General features: G+C 41.2%; 1 protein-coding gene across 2 annotated transcripts in view; it reads left to right on the forward strand.

Annotated features, from left to right (window-relative positions):
- Positions 1-1,140: 1,140 nt before the first annotated feature.
- NALF1 (NALCN channel auxiliary factor 1) overlaps positions 1,141-16,058 on the forward strand; it is a 668,969-nt gene continuing 654,051 nt past the window's right edge. The window contains exon 1 of one of the 2 annotated variants that reach the window (XM_039473387.2): positions 1,141-3,124. In XM_039473387.2, coding sequence (XP_039329321.1) covers positions 2,180-3,124 — 945 coding nt within the window. In that variant the 5' untranslated portion in view covers positions 1,141-2,179. The remainder of the gene's footprint in view (positions 3,125-16,058) is intronic. The other variant, XM_003928241.4, reaches the window with a different exon arrangement.

Consider the following 16,058-nt stretch of genomic DNA (forward strand, 5'->3'; position numbering starts at 1 on the left):
TCTCAAGACATTTTACTTAGAACAAGGTCACCTAGTAAGCCCCATGTGGTGAATGTGCACCTGGGCGGGGCATGAGGGTCCTTGGAAAGCACCGCAGGGAGGGCGACCCCGCAAACCGCTGTCCCGCGCGACCCCCGCGGAGATCCCGGGCAGCTCTGCGCTCGGTGCGCACGGGCAGCGTCTGGCACCCACGCGGCCTCCTGCTCCCGCGGGTCTGGCTGGGGCGAGTGGCGGAGTGGGCAGGATCTACAGATTAAAGGAGACCGATGCTTGCCCATCCAGCCTAGGAGCCAGAATCGAGGTTACCCCAGATTTTCCCAGAGTGTGTCTGTTGCCTTTCCTTCTCAGAACTCCGAGAACCGACGCTAAGGGGCACCAGAGGCTCAGGCTGCGGCGGCGACTCGCAGGCACCCAGCTGGCCCGCGGCTGCGGAGGTCCTCGGAGAAGCCCACCCGGGCGGGGGCTGGGCGCAGGCAGCGGGGGCAGGGGGAGGGTCGGAGCTGCTCCAGAGGGTCCAGGTCCGAGCAGGAGCCCTCAGAGACGCGGACGGTGCACGTGGAGGCCGGGGCCAGGGTCACTATCCCGGGTGGCGCAGGGCTCACCGCTTCTTCCCACGACTCTAGGAGGCCACTTCTCATCATTCACTTTAGAATAGGAAAACATGGACAGATAGGTGGCTGTTTCCCGGGCAGCTGCACGGTCGATGCAGGTGCACAGGCGCGCACGCACCCTCCCGGGCCCCACATCAGGACGGAATCACCGCACGCGCGGGGAGCGGCGGCTCTCGGGGTCCGGGATCCGAGGCGCATTCAGAGACCAAATGCCACCTCGTCTCCCCCAGCCAATTCGAGCGTCCTCCTCGTCCACCTTCCCTCGCAAGTGGCTCGGTCCTTAGTTCGGAGGACTCTGCCAGACCCTTGCCCCAGCGGAGACCTCCGCCCCGGCGCCGGCAACTCGGACGCTTCCGGGAGCCTCCGCGGCCACGGCGTCCGCAGCCTGACTTTTTATCTTTCCCTCCAGTGACTAAAACAGCATACCGTGGACAGGGCTAGGACAGGAGGGAGCAGGCGCCGAGCCCGGGGAGCCGGGCGGGGGCCCCTGAGCACCGCGGCCCCGCCGCCGCCCGTCCGCCCGTCCGCCCGCCCCCGCGCGCCTTCGCCCTCCTCCCGGGCCGAGCCGGCGCCACTGCGCCAGGATGAAGCGAGCTCGGCGCGGGAGGAGATGACGCAAAAGCCAGCGCTCCCCCCAAAAAAGTGTTTCTCCAGGACGAAGATGGCGGCAACTTAGCCCGGGGACTGAAGATGACTGTGGCTCTCGGGAGGCCCGGCCCAGGCGATTCGGCCCGGAGCTCCGCGGGAGGCGGCGTCAGCAGTCGGAGCCCCGGCGGCGGCGCCCGCGGGCGGCCCTGCGGCAGCGGCGGCGGCGGCAGCACTTAGAGCGCGAGGTGGGGGGTGGGGGGGAGGGAGCGCCCCGCCGGAGGCAGCCCAGGCTCCGGACTCTGGGAGAGCCGGCGCGGAGCAGGAGCGGGAGGCGGAGGAGAAGAAGGAGAAGGAGAGGAAGGAGGAGGAAGAGGAGGAGAAGAAGAGGAGGAGGAGGAGGAGGAGGAGGGGAGGCGCTCCGGGCGCCGTCAGTGGGCAGCGGAGGCGCGGCATGCCCCTGGCAGGGGAGAGCGGGCTGGGCTCCGCGGGGCCATGGGGACCCGCGCGCTGACAATGCCTGGGTGACCGGAGCCGCGCCAGCCACCCCGTCACCTGCACCTGCACCATCGCCCCCTGCACCCAGCCTCACCACCGGCCACCAGCAGCACCAGCCTCCTCCGTCTGTCTCTCTCTCTCTCTCTCTCTCTCTCTCTCTCTCTCTCTCTCCCTCCCCATTATTGTTTCCCACTCTACAGAGGATGGGGTCGGCTGATGATTAGGTCGGAAACAAGTCAGACCTTCCTTCAAACCCTGGTAATATTTATGTAGGCAAAAGAGAGAGAGAGAGAAAAGAGAGAGAGAGAGAGAGGGAGAGAGGGAGAGGGGGAGAGAGAGAAAGAGAGAGAGAGAGAGAGAGGAGAGAGAGAAGAAACGGGAGGAGGGGATAAGGAAATTAAACCCTTTAAGTCAATGCATATTGTGGTGACACCGGCACACGCGCCCTCACGGTGGAGTCGGCCAGGGCTGTGCGTTCCCAAAATATGACCAGGGGTGCTTGGATGTGTCGGCAGTATGACGACGGCTTAAAAATCTGGTTGGCAGCACCCCGGGAGAACGAGAAACCGTTCATCGATTCCGAGAGGGCTCAGAAATGGCGACTGTCTCTGGCATCTCTCTTGTTTTTCACAGTCCTGCTCTCTGATCACTTGTGGTTCTGCGCCGAGGCCAAGCTGACCCGGGCCCGGGACAAGGAGCACCACCAGCAGCAGCAGCAGCAGCGGCAGCATCAGCAGCAGCATCAGCAGCAGCAGCAGCAGCAGCAGCAGAGGCAGCGGCAGCAGCAGCAGCAGCAGCAGCAGCGGCAGCGACAGCAGGAGCCCTCCTGGCCCGCGCTCCTGGCGAGTATGGGGGAGTCCTCGCCCGCCGCCCAGGCACACAGACTCCTCTCCGCCTCCTCGTCCCCCACCCTGCCCCCCTCCCCGGGAGACGGCGGCGGCGGCAAGGGCAACCGAGGCAAAGACGACCGGGGCAAGGCTCTTTTTCTAGGAAACTCCGCCAAGCCCGTGTGGCGCCTGGAGACTTGTTACCCCCAGGGCGCGTCCTCGGGCCAGTGCTTCACGGTGGAGAATGCGGACGCGGTGTGCGCTAGGAACTGGAGTCGGGGGGCGGCCGCGGGGGACGGGCAGGAGGTGAGGAGCGAGCATCCCACCCCGCCTTGGAACTTGTCAGATTTTTACCTATCGTTTTGTAATTCCTACACACTTTGGGAGTTGTTCTCCGGGTTGTCCAGTCCCAACACTTTGAACTGCAGTCTGGATGTGGTGCTCAAGGAAGGCGGCGAGATGACCACTTGCAGGCAATGCGTCGAGGCTTACCAGGACTATGACCACCATGCTCAGGAGAAGTACGAAGAGTTTGAAAGCGTGCTCCACAAATACTTACAGTCGGAGGAGTACTCGGTGAAATCCTGTCCTGAAGACTGTAAGGTAGGAGCCCTCGGGGGATTCCCCCTTTCCTACACTTCCCTTTCTCTGTTTGCTCGGTTCGGGTGTCTTTTCCAGTTTATTTTATTTTGCTTTTTGGCTCTGGTTTTGTTCTTTAATTGTGGTTCTTTTCTGTGGTTACGAAGAGCTTGTCTTGCTGTTTGAGTTGAGAATACCTAGTGGATTGCTGGTGGACTGACTGGTGCCTTCTTCCGGGAGTCCTTGGAAGATCAGGGAAGTTCGTGGTTATCTGAGATAATAAAGTTGGCACTTTGACTGTTTCTTACATCCATGCAGTTGGCTCAAACTCTGTTACGTCTTTTAAAAAACGGAAGTTGAGAAAGTCTTGTAGGGAAGACAGCAGTGAGAATGCACACTGATGCTCACAGGTAAAGTCAGAAGAGTTCAAGACAGGCATGTGTGGTTTGCAATATAGATCTGCACACAGGAACGCTCTGATAGTGACATCATTAAGCTGGTTGAGCGAGAGAAAGTGGTTGTAGTTGTTTAGATAGTAAAAAGAAATTACCTGTTTTTACAGGGTAATTCTGGTTGTTCAGAAAGTCTGGGGGCCTACCTGAGGATATTTACTAAGTTTCCTGTTTCCTCTTGGACGTTTGTATAATAATTGACCTGGGACTCACTATAAATGAAAAGTTGTACTGAAGTCTCTAGTGATTGATTAGCAATAGGCTATTTATCAGACATAGTATGTAATTAGTTTGGATTTTCAGTATGCTTTTCGGAAGTATTAAATGGCAAAACGTTGATGCTATACTTAAAATTTGCTGAAATATTTAATAGTAGGTATTATATTTAAGGCCTCATTGTTCAATGTAATAAATAATATAACCCTTGCTGATGGGCAAATGAGACGTCTGTGCAAGTTTCTTAAGAATTGGTCAATGCAAATGCAGCCATAGGTGCAGGTTTTAATAGAAGTGTCTCTGTCCGTGGTGCTGAAATGAAATTTACCTAAGCGCTGTATTGAAGATGAAGATACTGCAGTGACCTTTAGTAGGAAAGATGTAATGACGGAATCTCTATAGGCCTTACTGCTTTGTTCCAAGGGTAATTTCTTAAACGACATGATAAACTGGCACTGCTTTTCAAAAGAAATAATACACCACATTCTCTCTCTGTCTCTCGCTGTCTTCCTCACTGCTTTCCCAATCCACATACAAACAAAACAACTGTCCCTCTGTCTCACTTGCTTTCTGCTGGGAAAATGAAGTCAAGGGTGGTATAGATCACATAGTTTTGTGACTATCTGGCAAGAGAACTGGACTAAGGGATGCCTATTTTAAGTGAACATAGTTGAAGGGCCATATTTTACTTTGGGTGGATTCATTGTGCTTTTGACAATTATATTAAACTCAAACTGACCTTGCCTTATTATCATTCTTTAAGACCAGAAACACATCTCTGAAGACAGTAAGGCTGAATTTACAACACTAATTTAGAGTGATACTTCACTAGACAAGTGTATCTTAAACTTTTCTATTCGTTTTTTAACCATATTACATAACTTATGCCTGGGAATAAAACTTTAATGGCAGAAATTAACAATAAATGACTATTGCAATAATTGCATGGTTATTTAATTTGACAAGATGTGTTGCATTGAAACTGTAAAGAAAAGGAAACTCTATGTCTGCTAATTCTACTACTAATAAAAAGATTGCAGAGGTTTCAGTATAGTTGTGTTTAATAGTGGTAATAATTGGATTTGCCTCCTTCCCTGCATATAAACCCTAATTTCTAATAATTTTCATTTGTATAACTCAGTATTTAAAAGATAGTTTTTGTTGACAATCGATTGCAGCATATTTTCAAATAAGCATGCAGAATACATCTTAGTTTAAATGTTTAAATAAATACATTAAAAAGTTTTCTTTCCCCTTGACCTAAATTACTTCACAACTGTATATTTACATAATCATAGCTATAAAGTATGCTGTAAGTTAACTCATTTATAACGTTATTGCCATCTTCTGAATTATGTTTTTGTGTAACCTAGAAGTTAACTGTATGCACAAAAAAGCACATTATGAAAATCTTAATTTCTTTAAAAACTTATTCTAAACATTGAAAAGTAAACGCAGACACTTGGGAGAATTAATTGCATGTTATGTCTTGCAGATATTTATTGGTTGTGGGGTGTTTTTTTGGTTGTAGTTGCTTGGAAACTTGAAACATTTTTTCCATAATAGCTGTTGCCAAACATTACAGTTTCGAATTTAAAGTGTGGTGTTCTTAGTTAGGACTCACAAATCAATTGATTATATGTAGAAAGTTAGTAGAAGCATAGTTTCTTAGTTTAACATATAATTTATCTTTGATTCTGAAAAAGCCATAAATATATTTATGTATAAACTATACCACATGGCTTAAAATGTTTTCATACTCAAAAGATGTGCCAGAGTTTCTTTCTGAACACCTTTACTTATTTCGGATGGACTTACATATATGAAATGACTATCATTAGGAGCATTGTTCAAGATAGAAGCTCTACATAAAATTTTTCCTTTCTGAAGGCATCTACAAAGTCATAGGCTACATTAAAAGTAAATGTATTATATTTCTGTAATTGTTAATATTTCCATTAACAATGAATTTTAACTTATGATTTATAAATACATTTATTAAGATTATAGAGAAAAGAATACATAAAATCATGTTAGCACTACAAATTGTTGGGATTTATATTTTAGAAAAACTATTAACTTTATTATACTCATTTATAATTAAATGAGTAAGCATTGAGTTCTAACATTTTAGAATTAGGATGATTTGTTACTTTCTACTTATATGTTCTCCCCTTATTTAAAATTGCTACATTTCATATTAAAAAATAAATAATTTCACTTTGATATGAATTGTTTAAGAAACTTCTTGACCAGTTATTAAAAAGAAACTTCTTAGAATACATCTAATAAAATTATAGTGTCTTAAATTTATAGTAATTGCAGATCAAATACAGATTAGATTTACATCTGTATTGCAACATTTCATAGAAAAAATTTGCGCTCAATAATGTTTTTAAATATTCTGATAAACGGCTGGGTTAATTTTCTTCAAAAGTAAATATATGCATTTATCAGGGAAATTATTTATGGATAAATAAAGAACACAAGATTTTGAATATATCATTAATTCTATAGCATTTTCCTACATTACATAACTTGAGTAGTAAATATCACAGCAGTAATTTTCCTGTAGTTTGCGGTACTATTTAAAACAGTGCTTTTGATACGTAATAAAAAGCTGACCAAAGCTACCAATATTTTTAACTTGTCTGACGATATTAAAAAATGAAATATTTTAAGTTACAAAATTACAAATTTTTTTAATAAACATGCTTGATTTTACTCAAATACATATTATCTCTTATACGTGCCATTCTTTAGTTCCTGGGAATTCTTGCAAATAAATCTGAAAGTGAGGAATTTATGGGTATAAACTTTTATGTTACAGACAAACTTTTGTAGTTATTGATAGTTTTATTCAGTTACTATAGGCTCAAACAGTTGGTCAATGTAAGTGGGTTTGAGATTAGATTGCAAAATAAATCATTGTACCATCTGTACTTTAGTTCTGTCAATATAAATCGTAACTTTTATACTATCAGGAATATATGAATGCTCACATTTTAATTTTTACAATATTATATTAAAGCAGATTATATTGCTTATTTTTATTTAACAGACACTGACGAAAAGGATACCTCTCAAGTATTAGGCATATATAATACTTAGCAGTCATGATACCCAAGACTGTCTTTCATCTGGACCACCCACAAACATTACCCAATTTGAGAAGATAGACTTTGGTTTACACAATGTACAATTTTAAAAGAAAAAAATACATTTCTTAAATTCTTATGTATTTTAGTGTTGCACACTAAAAATTCATAAGAAATATTTTTGAAGAAGAAATCAAGTATCATACAATTTTTTCACTTAAACTTTGAACCAAAAATATTATTTTGCTCTTTACTAAGTGCTATTGTAATATTATGCCACTGTTCAGAAGTATGGAGTTCACATCTAGAAATATAACATTATAATATTCTACCACTTTATTTTCAAATAATTTTTATAGTTGAATTGCTTCTTTACAAGATCAGTCTGACCATGCAGATGATTACTTAACATTTTTTATTGATACATAATATTTATATGTATTTTTATTACTTTACCATTAATAAAGCTATTTATGAAGTTCAGGAGAATAACAATCATTTTTGTGTATGGTTTATATTTTTTCTTTTTGCTCCATGTACAACTATTGATTTATGATCTGTGTTTTATTTTTATAGATATCCAAAATTACATCTTATTATTATATATTTGTTTTCTCACAGACCAAGGAATACATATTTTTACTTTGGACTTGTAACTAGGTGAAATTAGTGGCTACATAGTTATGATCACAAAGTTTAAATAATTGCTGTTATATATGTATTTTAATTTCTTTTATTAGGTGAAGTTAGTGTCCACATATAAACTGTGAATTAAAGCATTAGCAAAGGAAATCTAGCAATGCTCTCATTCTCATCCTTCTCCACAAATAAATCATAATTCATTAACATTTATTTTTACCAAATGTAATGTACATGAACAAATATATGGATAACTGTTTTAATCAAAAGACTATTTTGATTTGAATGATGTGAACTATTGCTTCAATTTTATTTCTTAATTTGTTTAAAAAATGTTTATCCTCTGTGTTGATCTCACAATGACTAAGCATGAAACATTTGGTTGTTTATATTTATTTACATTGCAAAGATATTTTTTCTGTATCGGTAAACATATACTCTAGATTAGTGGTCTTGGGGGGTGGTCACAGTAGAACATCCTGAAAAGCTTTGAGGGCACTAAGGCCAGGGCATCCCCAATCCTAAGAGATTCTGGTTTTATCATTCTGCTGGTGTCATGGATCTGGGCTCTGTCAGAGTTTCCCTGCTGATTCTGATGTACAGCCAAGGTTGGGAACCACCATTCTGGTTCACAGTGACAATTAATGTAGAATGACCTTTCAGCTCCTGTGTCTCAGTAGTACATAACCCATTTGTTCAACTAATAAAAGTAGAACTCAGATATTTTTAAAAAACGGTAATGGTAATAAGATATAGCTTGAAGGCAGGGAACGAATTTCTGTTGATGAGGCTGAGGAAGTGTGTGAGAAGTGAATGAACTGGGTCTGAGGGTTAGGGAATGTGCCAGAAGGGATCGTGGAGAGAAGGAGGTAACGTGGGGAAGGCCAGATTTGGACTCTTTAAGGATGTGTCGGGTGACTAGATTTTCTGTATTTTAGCCAAGATTGTAATATTAGTCATCTTTTTTATTTTGAACTTAAATTCATGAGATACTATATAAAGTTAAATTTTATCTAATATGAAATTAAGTATAATTGTAATCTACACAGTGGAATTTTTTCAATGTAATAATGTAATGCTCTAATTTACTCTGATTCTTTTTTTTTTTTTTTTTTGAGATGGAGTTTCCCTCTATCACTCAGTCTTGAGTGCAGTGGCATGATCTTGGCTCACTGCAACCTCTGCCTCCTGGGTTCAGGCGATTCTCCTGCCTCAGCCTCCCAAGAAGATAAGATTACAGGCACCTACCACCATGCCTAGCTAATCTTTGTGTTGTTAGTAGAGATGGTGTTTCACCGTGTTGGCCAGGCTGGTCTTGAACTCCTGCCCTTAGATGACCCACCCAACTTGGCCTCCTAAAGTATCGGGATTATAGGCATGTGCCACATCGCACCCAGCCTACTCTAATTTTTTAATACTGGAAACAAGACATGGTTAACATGAGTTCTTTCTTGTCAACAAATAATGACTTTATAGTACCTATTGTACTGAAATACATGAAGGTATTTAATTCTTGGGTAGTTTTTTAAATTCATGGGTTTTTAAGATATTAAAATATGATAGTTGATTTTCCCTACTTGGGGTTTTCTTTCTACATGGAGTCATTTATAAACAAAATTTATAGAAGCTATCGCAGATGGTTAAAGATCCTGCAAAAGATAGATGTTTAATACCTGTTTAAATACCATTATGATCTTAGCAGTGGGACCTGTGTGATGGGGAATGCAGTCATCATTTCTTTGGAAATACATGGTGATTTGATATGTCAGCTGCTTCGTTTTGCGCAACAAGGAAAATGAGTTCTATCCACGTTGTGAAGTTGATGACTTAGCCTCTTCACCTCTCAGTTTTGCTTTCCTCCTTGTCAGTGTGCCTTCTTGCCATGGCTGGGCCCTCTCCTGCCATTTGTTAGCTGCATTTCCAGAGCCTGTGTGCCATGGGAACTCAAAGTTCAGAATTCTTTCTTTTCTTCTCTATACTTTTACCTCCATAATAAAAGATTGATCTTTTTATTATTGAGCTATCACTGACTTTATTTGAATAGAAAATTGAACTAAGATGTTAAATAGATGATCATGAAAAAGTATTAGCTTTTACAGAAAATGACTTAAATCACCCAGAAATTTAAGCCTTAGAGCAAGCTGCAATAGCAGGTAACAAGCTTCAGAATGTATTAGATGACAAAAAGGATTATAATTTGTTTAATCATCACATCAACTTTATGAGGTAATTATTATTACAGATTTTACAGATGAGGAATGTGAGGATATAAAGTTAGCTATCCCAGGGACAAACAGGTGGGTTATTTATTTATTTATTATTTATTTACTTATTATTTATATATTTTGAGACAGAGTCTCGCTCTGTTGCCCAGGTTTGAGTGCATTGGCACAATCTCGGCTCACTGCAACCTCCGTCTCCCAGTTCAAGTGATTTTCATGCCTCAGTCCTCTGAGGAGCTGGGGTTAGAGGTATGCCCCACCACAAATGGCTAATATTTTTTATTTTTAATTGAAATGAAGTTTCTGAGTGTTGGCCAGATCTTGCACTATCCACCTCAGGTGATCCTCCCACCTCAGCTTTCCAAAGTGCTGGGATTATAGGTCTGAGCCATGGCGCCCAGCCAAAATGGGTAATTTAAATATTAAGTTCACTTTATCACTGTAAAATTTTTTTTTCCTTTTGATTAGAAATATTTACAAACATCCCAAATTAGAGATTATTATAATAAACCCACATATAACTGTCTCATAAATTTAACAACTATTAAAAAGTTTGCCATATTTGCTCCTTCTAGTTTTAATTTATCATTAAAAACATTTTTTAGTTTTAATTTATCATTAAAAACATTTTTTAGTTTTAATTTATCATTAAAAACATTTTTCAGATGATATAGCAAGAAAAGAAGACGGAAACTTGAGATTCCTTGGCTACTAGGATGGATGGCCAGGTTAATCATGTCAAAGGCTTAGGTAATATGACTATGAATGAATAGTGTGAAGATCACTTAGATTTGTGATTTCACGTTTAGAGCTGAGAAGATAAAGGATGTTTGTAAGGTTTTGGTGGGAGGGAGGTAAACTCTGGAGATCTGCAATAATTTTTATGAATTCATAAGCTTAATATGGCAGAGTCTATTACTCTGGTTGGGCTGATGTGACAAAATACCACATACTGGATGGCCTAAGCCACAGATATATATTTCTCACAGAGCTGGAGGCTTCAAGTTCATGATCAAAGCGTGGACAAATTTGGTGGCTAGGGAGGGCCGTCTTCCTGGCTTACTGATGGCCACCTTCTCACTGAGTCCTCATGTGGCCTTTCCTCTGTGCACGTGTAGTGAGAGAGCAATAGGTTGGGATAGGATGAAGTGATGGCACAGAGATCAGTTCCAAAGTTGCTACATGTCTTAGGAGTAAGAGGACGGTCCTCTAAATCAGCACGCTACAGAAGAACTTCCTGTGTTGGTGGACATGCTTTATTTTCTGCCCTGTCCAATATGGTAGCCACTGGCCATTTGTAGTTATGGAGTGCTTGAAATATAGCAGAGTAAACAAGGAGCTAAAATTTTAATTTTATTTAATTGTAATTTGTTCAAGTTTAAATAGCTTTATGTGGCTAGTGGCTGTGATCTTGGACAAAAAATTCTAAATGACTACAGTAGCCATGGAAGTGGAGAAGAAATGCCAGATTCAGGAAGCTTTTCTGAGTTCACATTTACAGTATTCAGTAACCAATTTTATTTAAAGGGAGAATATGAATCAAGCTTTGTAAAGTGTGAAACTGGAGATATGTTGGTGCCATTTCTTAAATTAAATTTAACTCAATTTTAAGTTCTGGGATACCTGTGTAGGACGTGCAGGTTTGTTTCATTGGTAGACATGTGCTATGGTGGTTTTCTGCACCTATCAACCCATCACCTAGGTACTAAGTCCCATTTAATGAGATAGGAAATAAAGGAGTTGAGATTGAGATTGGTGAAAAAAGGAGTGCTTTTTTTTTTTTTTTTTTTTTTTGAGACGGAGTTTTGCTCTTTGTTACCCAGGCTGGAGTGCAATGGCACAATCTCGGCTCACCAAAACCTCCGCCTCCTGGGTTCATGCAATTCTCCTGCTTCAGCCTCCCGAGAAGCTGGGATTACAGGCATGCACCACCATGCCCAGCTAATTTTTTGTATTTTTGGTAGAGACGGGGTTTCACCATGTTGACCAGGATGGTCTCGATCTCTTGACCTTGTGATCCACCTGCCTCAGCCTCCCAAAGTGCTGGCATTTTTAAAGATAATGGTAGCAGGAGCTTTCCAGTAGATGGCATGGCACTTGCACAGGGAGCTTGAGTGTGAAGTCCACTCTCCACTTGTTGATTTGATCTGGAAGCTGTGGGCAGAGATTAGATGACTTAACCAAAACAGGTGATGTGAAGAGAATGCCAAAGATGAGTCCTGGGGAAGGGCAACAGTTAAGGGAAGGGTTTGGCAGAAAAGGGACCAAGAAAGCCTGAGAAGGAAAAAGGAATGACAGTGAGACTGAGAACGGGAGATGGGTGTGAGGAGGGTGGGATTGACACAGAGAAAAAGAGAGCAGGGAGAAGGAGGAGGATAGAATCGTGAGACTGTGATGATCCAAAAGCACATAGGTAAAGATTTCCAGCAAGATACAGAATCAGTGTCCAACACTGCAGAAAGGACATCTGGGACGAAGCCTAGAAATAGGTCACTGAATTTGACAAGTAAGTGTTGGTCGCCTAACAAGAGTAGTTTTAATAGAATGGTAGGAAGAGATGTCAAAATGTGATGGATTAAAGAATGAGATGGAATTGAGGAAATAAAGACTAGTTCAAACCACCCGTCACTAACTTTGACAGTAAAATGGAAAGAGAACAGAATAAGTGGGAAGATGGATGTGAGTTTACAGAAATAAATGATTTATGATGGAAAAAACTTTAGAATATATGTAGCTTTTGATCTAAGATCCAGATGGGAATATGTGATTGAAAGAATATTAAGGAAAAATTGACAATAGCAGCAGATGCAAAAGAGAGGTGATGGGTTCCATCTTATTGCTTTGCCTTGGTGGGGAGGAGAGGTTGTGTCTTGTACATGCTGCTGTACATCTAAGAACCTTTATTTTCTTGTTAATATTTTAAACAGGAAGCAATGATTTACTTTCTGGATTTCTGAAAATAAACACATCATGAACTTGAATATGCTTAAATGAAGTAGAAAACTCATTTTCAAATGATATAAAATAATTATTGTCTTTAAATAGGGAATCATCAACAATTACGTAGTATGTATTACTATAAATTATTTTCTATTGCAATGTGTTGCCCTAAGATACAATGGCAAATTTCTATAACCAACTGAATTAAATAGGGCTAATGCTAGGTTTCCTGAGAAATATGAGATATGCTTAATAGAAAATTGTAAAGATAGAAATTAAATTTAGCCCTAATAAAAAAGTATAATAAAATGATTTAAACAATGATTGAGGATAGGCTGGTTCAACTCCCAATTTCACCATTAATCATATGACATTGCTGAAGTTACTTAAAATAAGGATTTGAGTACCTTTCTCATACAATGGGGAAGAAATTAAGAGACTCCTGAGCTTGTGAAAATACCTTGCCCTGGGTTTGATGATGCCCAATAAATGAAAGCAATTCATTAAAACTCATGGGAAACTTCAATAAAATTAATATAGTCCTCCTGTGAGATCTCATATAAATTTTCTGTAAGGAGCACTCATTTACAAGATTTTTAGAAACAGACTTTGCATACTGTATGGTAAAATCCTCTGATTTATTGCATCTACACTTATTGTGCTTCTCTAGAAAGGTGACTTTAAATTATTGAACAATTCTAGAGTAAATTGAAGAACACAAGTTCAGCTGGAGTAAAAATGTTTCATTCCTAAGGCTTGAATTTTTTTCTCTAATCTAAAGATTAACATGTGCTGCATTTTAGGGTGACTGGATCCTGATAGGTGTGTAACCAAAGGCCTCGAGCACTTTGGTTCACAGCCTTTTTTAGAGGACAGGTGGAGAAACCATTGTAGTGATTCTTCCATCTCCTGTAAACCTATGGGTAGAAATGGTCTTGGGAAAAATTTTGTGCCATGTCATGTGTCAGGCATTGGAAAACCATGTGCTTCCAGATTCCAAGGTAGAAGATGGGAACTCTGTCCTGCACCCCAGATTTTCAGCTTTGTATTCTGTTATGGTTGGTAACCTCTGTTGTTCTCTACTTGACTCAGCATTTATCCACTCAGCCATAGTTAGTATTTTTTTTGACTGATGAGTGAGATGAAGTGGGTAGCAGATACCCTTGATGTCAAACTAGTGCTACCAGAGAAGGCAAACCTGATAGCCATGATAGAGAAGATGGAGGAGGTAGAAGAAAAGTCTGGAAGCTGTGCTCCGTGAGTGAAAACCGGACTACCCTGAGAAACAGAAGACACAGGGAGACACAGCAAGGTTCTTTAAATTGATGAAAATCATCATGTGGAAGGAAGTCTTACTGTCCAATGCTCTGTCTTGTTTTAGGCGTGAGAGTGAGGCTCTGTGTGCAGATGTTTTGGCAAGAAGATCTCTGTTCTACGTAAGGAAGAGTGTTCTATTAAAGGAGTTGCTGTCCTACAAAAGGAAGGGCTGTTTGAGGAACTCAAGAGCACATTTCCACAGAAGATGAACAAATGGGATGGGGGCTGTCGGCCGCCACTCTAGAGGGCATCTTTCTTGTGGGTTGCAGGTTGGGCTACACAATCTTAAACATTCCATCCAACATCCTTTGGCATAAGATGAGGTCCCCAGAAGTGACTTTGCATGTTGAGATAGTACGTACTGCCAACCCCAGTGAAAGATAAAATTCCATCACATAAAAAAAATAACTATTTTCTTAGCCCACCTTGCTTATAGTAATAGTACTTTGCTTTTAAAAAGGAAAGCTTGCCAATTTCAACCTTAATTTATTTATCTGATTTCTATTCATGTTATCAGTGAGAATAACTTTAAAAATAACGAATAAACTACATATACTTATCCTAGAGATAGAAACTAAAACTAATTTATAAGTAGTTGTTTGCTGTTGCTAATATTATCAAGAATATATACTGTCTCATCTCTTCTGGTCACAAACATTCATCATTGTAAGCCCTCAAAGAATCTTCTTGGGCAAAGCAAGACTCAACATTATGGTGGTGCTGGGAAGGGAAGTTTCATATGACCTTTCTCTTTTGGTTTCTTTGCACGTAGTAATTCATGTCCACATCCAATCCTTTGGGGACATTAACAAAAGAACCCAAGTCACTGTATACAAATTCTTTCTCTTACCTAAGTGCAGTGGCTCATGCCTGTAATCCCAGCACTATAGGAGGCTAAGGCAGAAGGATAGCTTGAGTTAAGGAGTTAGAGATTAGCTTGGGCAAGATGATGATACTCTGTCTCTACAAGAAATTTTTAAAACATTACTTGGGCTTGATCACGTAGGCCTGTGGTCCCAACTACACAGGAGGCTGAGGTGGGAAAATCACTTGAATCCATGAGGTTGAGGCTACAATGAACAGTATTCATGCCACTCTGCTACAGCCTGGACTATAGAGCAAGAACCTGTCTAAAAAAAAAAAATTAAAAAAAAAAATTCCTGTTCTCAGGGAATCCTACCTATTCAATAAACAAGTTCATCCATGAAAATGTTATCATCCTATCTTATTCATTCCCCAGAAAAATCCAATATCATGGGCAAAATCAGTTTTCTTTAACAAAGGGGTAACTAAGACTTAGAGAAGTTAAGAATGGGTGAACGTTCTCATAGGTAAGTATGGCACATCCAGAATTCAAACCCGGGAATACCTGGCTCTTAGTCTCTTGAGTTTACTCTCACTTTTACCTTATACTGCTCACTCTGCCACTAGTCTTCTCCTATGTCTAGTTGCTCTGTTGTTTCTTTTCTTTTCTTTCTTTCTTTCTTTTTTATTTTGTTTTAGAGGAAAGGAAATGGAGGAGAACAGCAGGAGTGGATAAAATATGAAATTATTTGGTACATAAATGATAATGTAAATTGCTTCATCCAGAATATGTGTTATGGCAGCTTGGTGTAAGGCAGGGGTGGTGTCCAATCTTTTGACTTCTGGGGGCCACACTGGAAGAAGAATTGTCTTGGGTCACACATAAAATATACTAACACTAATGATAGCTGATGAGCTAAAAAAAAAATCACAAAAATGTTTTAAGAAAGTTTAGGAATTTCTGTTGGGCCACATTCAAAGCTCTCCTGGGCTGCAAGCAGCCTGCAGGTTGGGGGTTGGACAAGCTTCCTGTAAGGAATGAGCATGGGCTTAAGGGTCAGAGAGGCCTTGATTCCCAGGGCACTTCCAGCAGTTCCTGCAAAATGGGGATTGGTCCATCCAGTTTAAGGCAGTACCTAGAGAAGCAATGGAGCAAATGTGTGGTGAAACGTGACCAGAGTTTCCTTCCTGTCAGCAAAGCGCGTCTGCAAAGAGGTGACCGCTTCCTGCTACCGTTTACCAACACTCCAGGGTCTGCTCTCTAGATGCT

This window comes from Saimiri boliviensis, chromosome 16 (genome assembly GCF_048565385.1).
Source record: "Saimiri boliviensis isolate mSaiBol1 chromosome 16, mSaiBol1.pri, whole genome shotgun sequence".
Lineage (NCBI taxonomy): Eukaryota > Metazoa > Chordata > Mammalia > Primates > Cebidae > Saimiri > Saimiri boliviensis.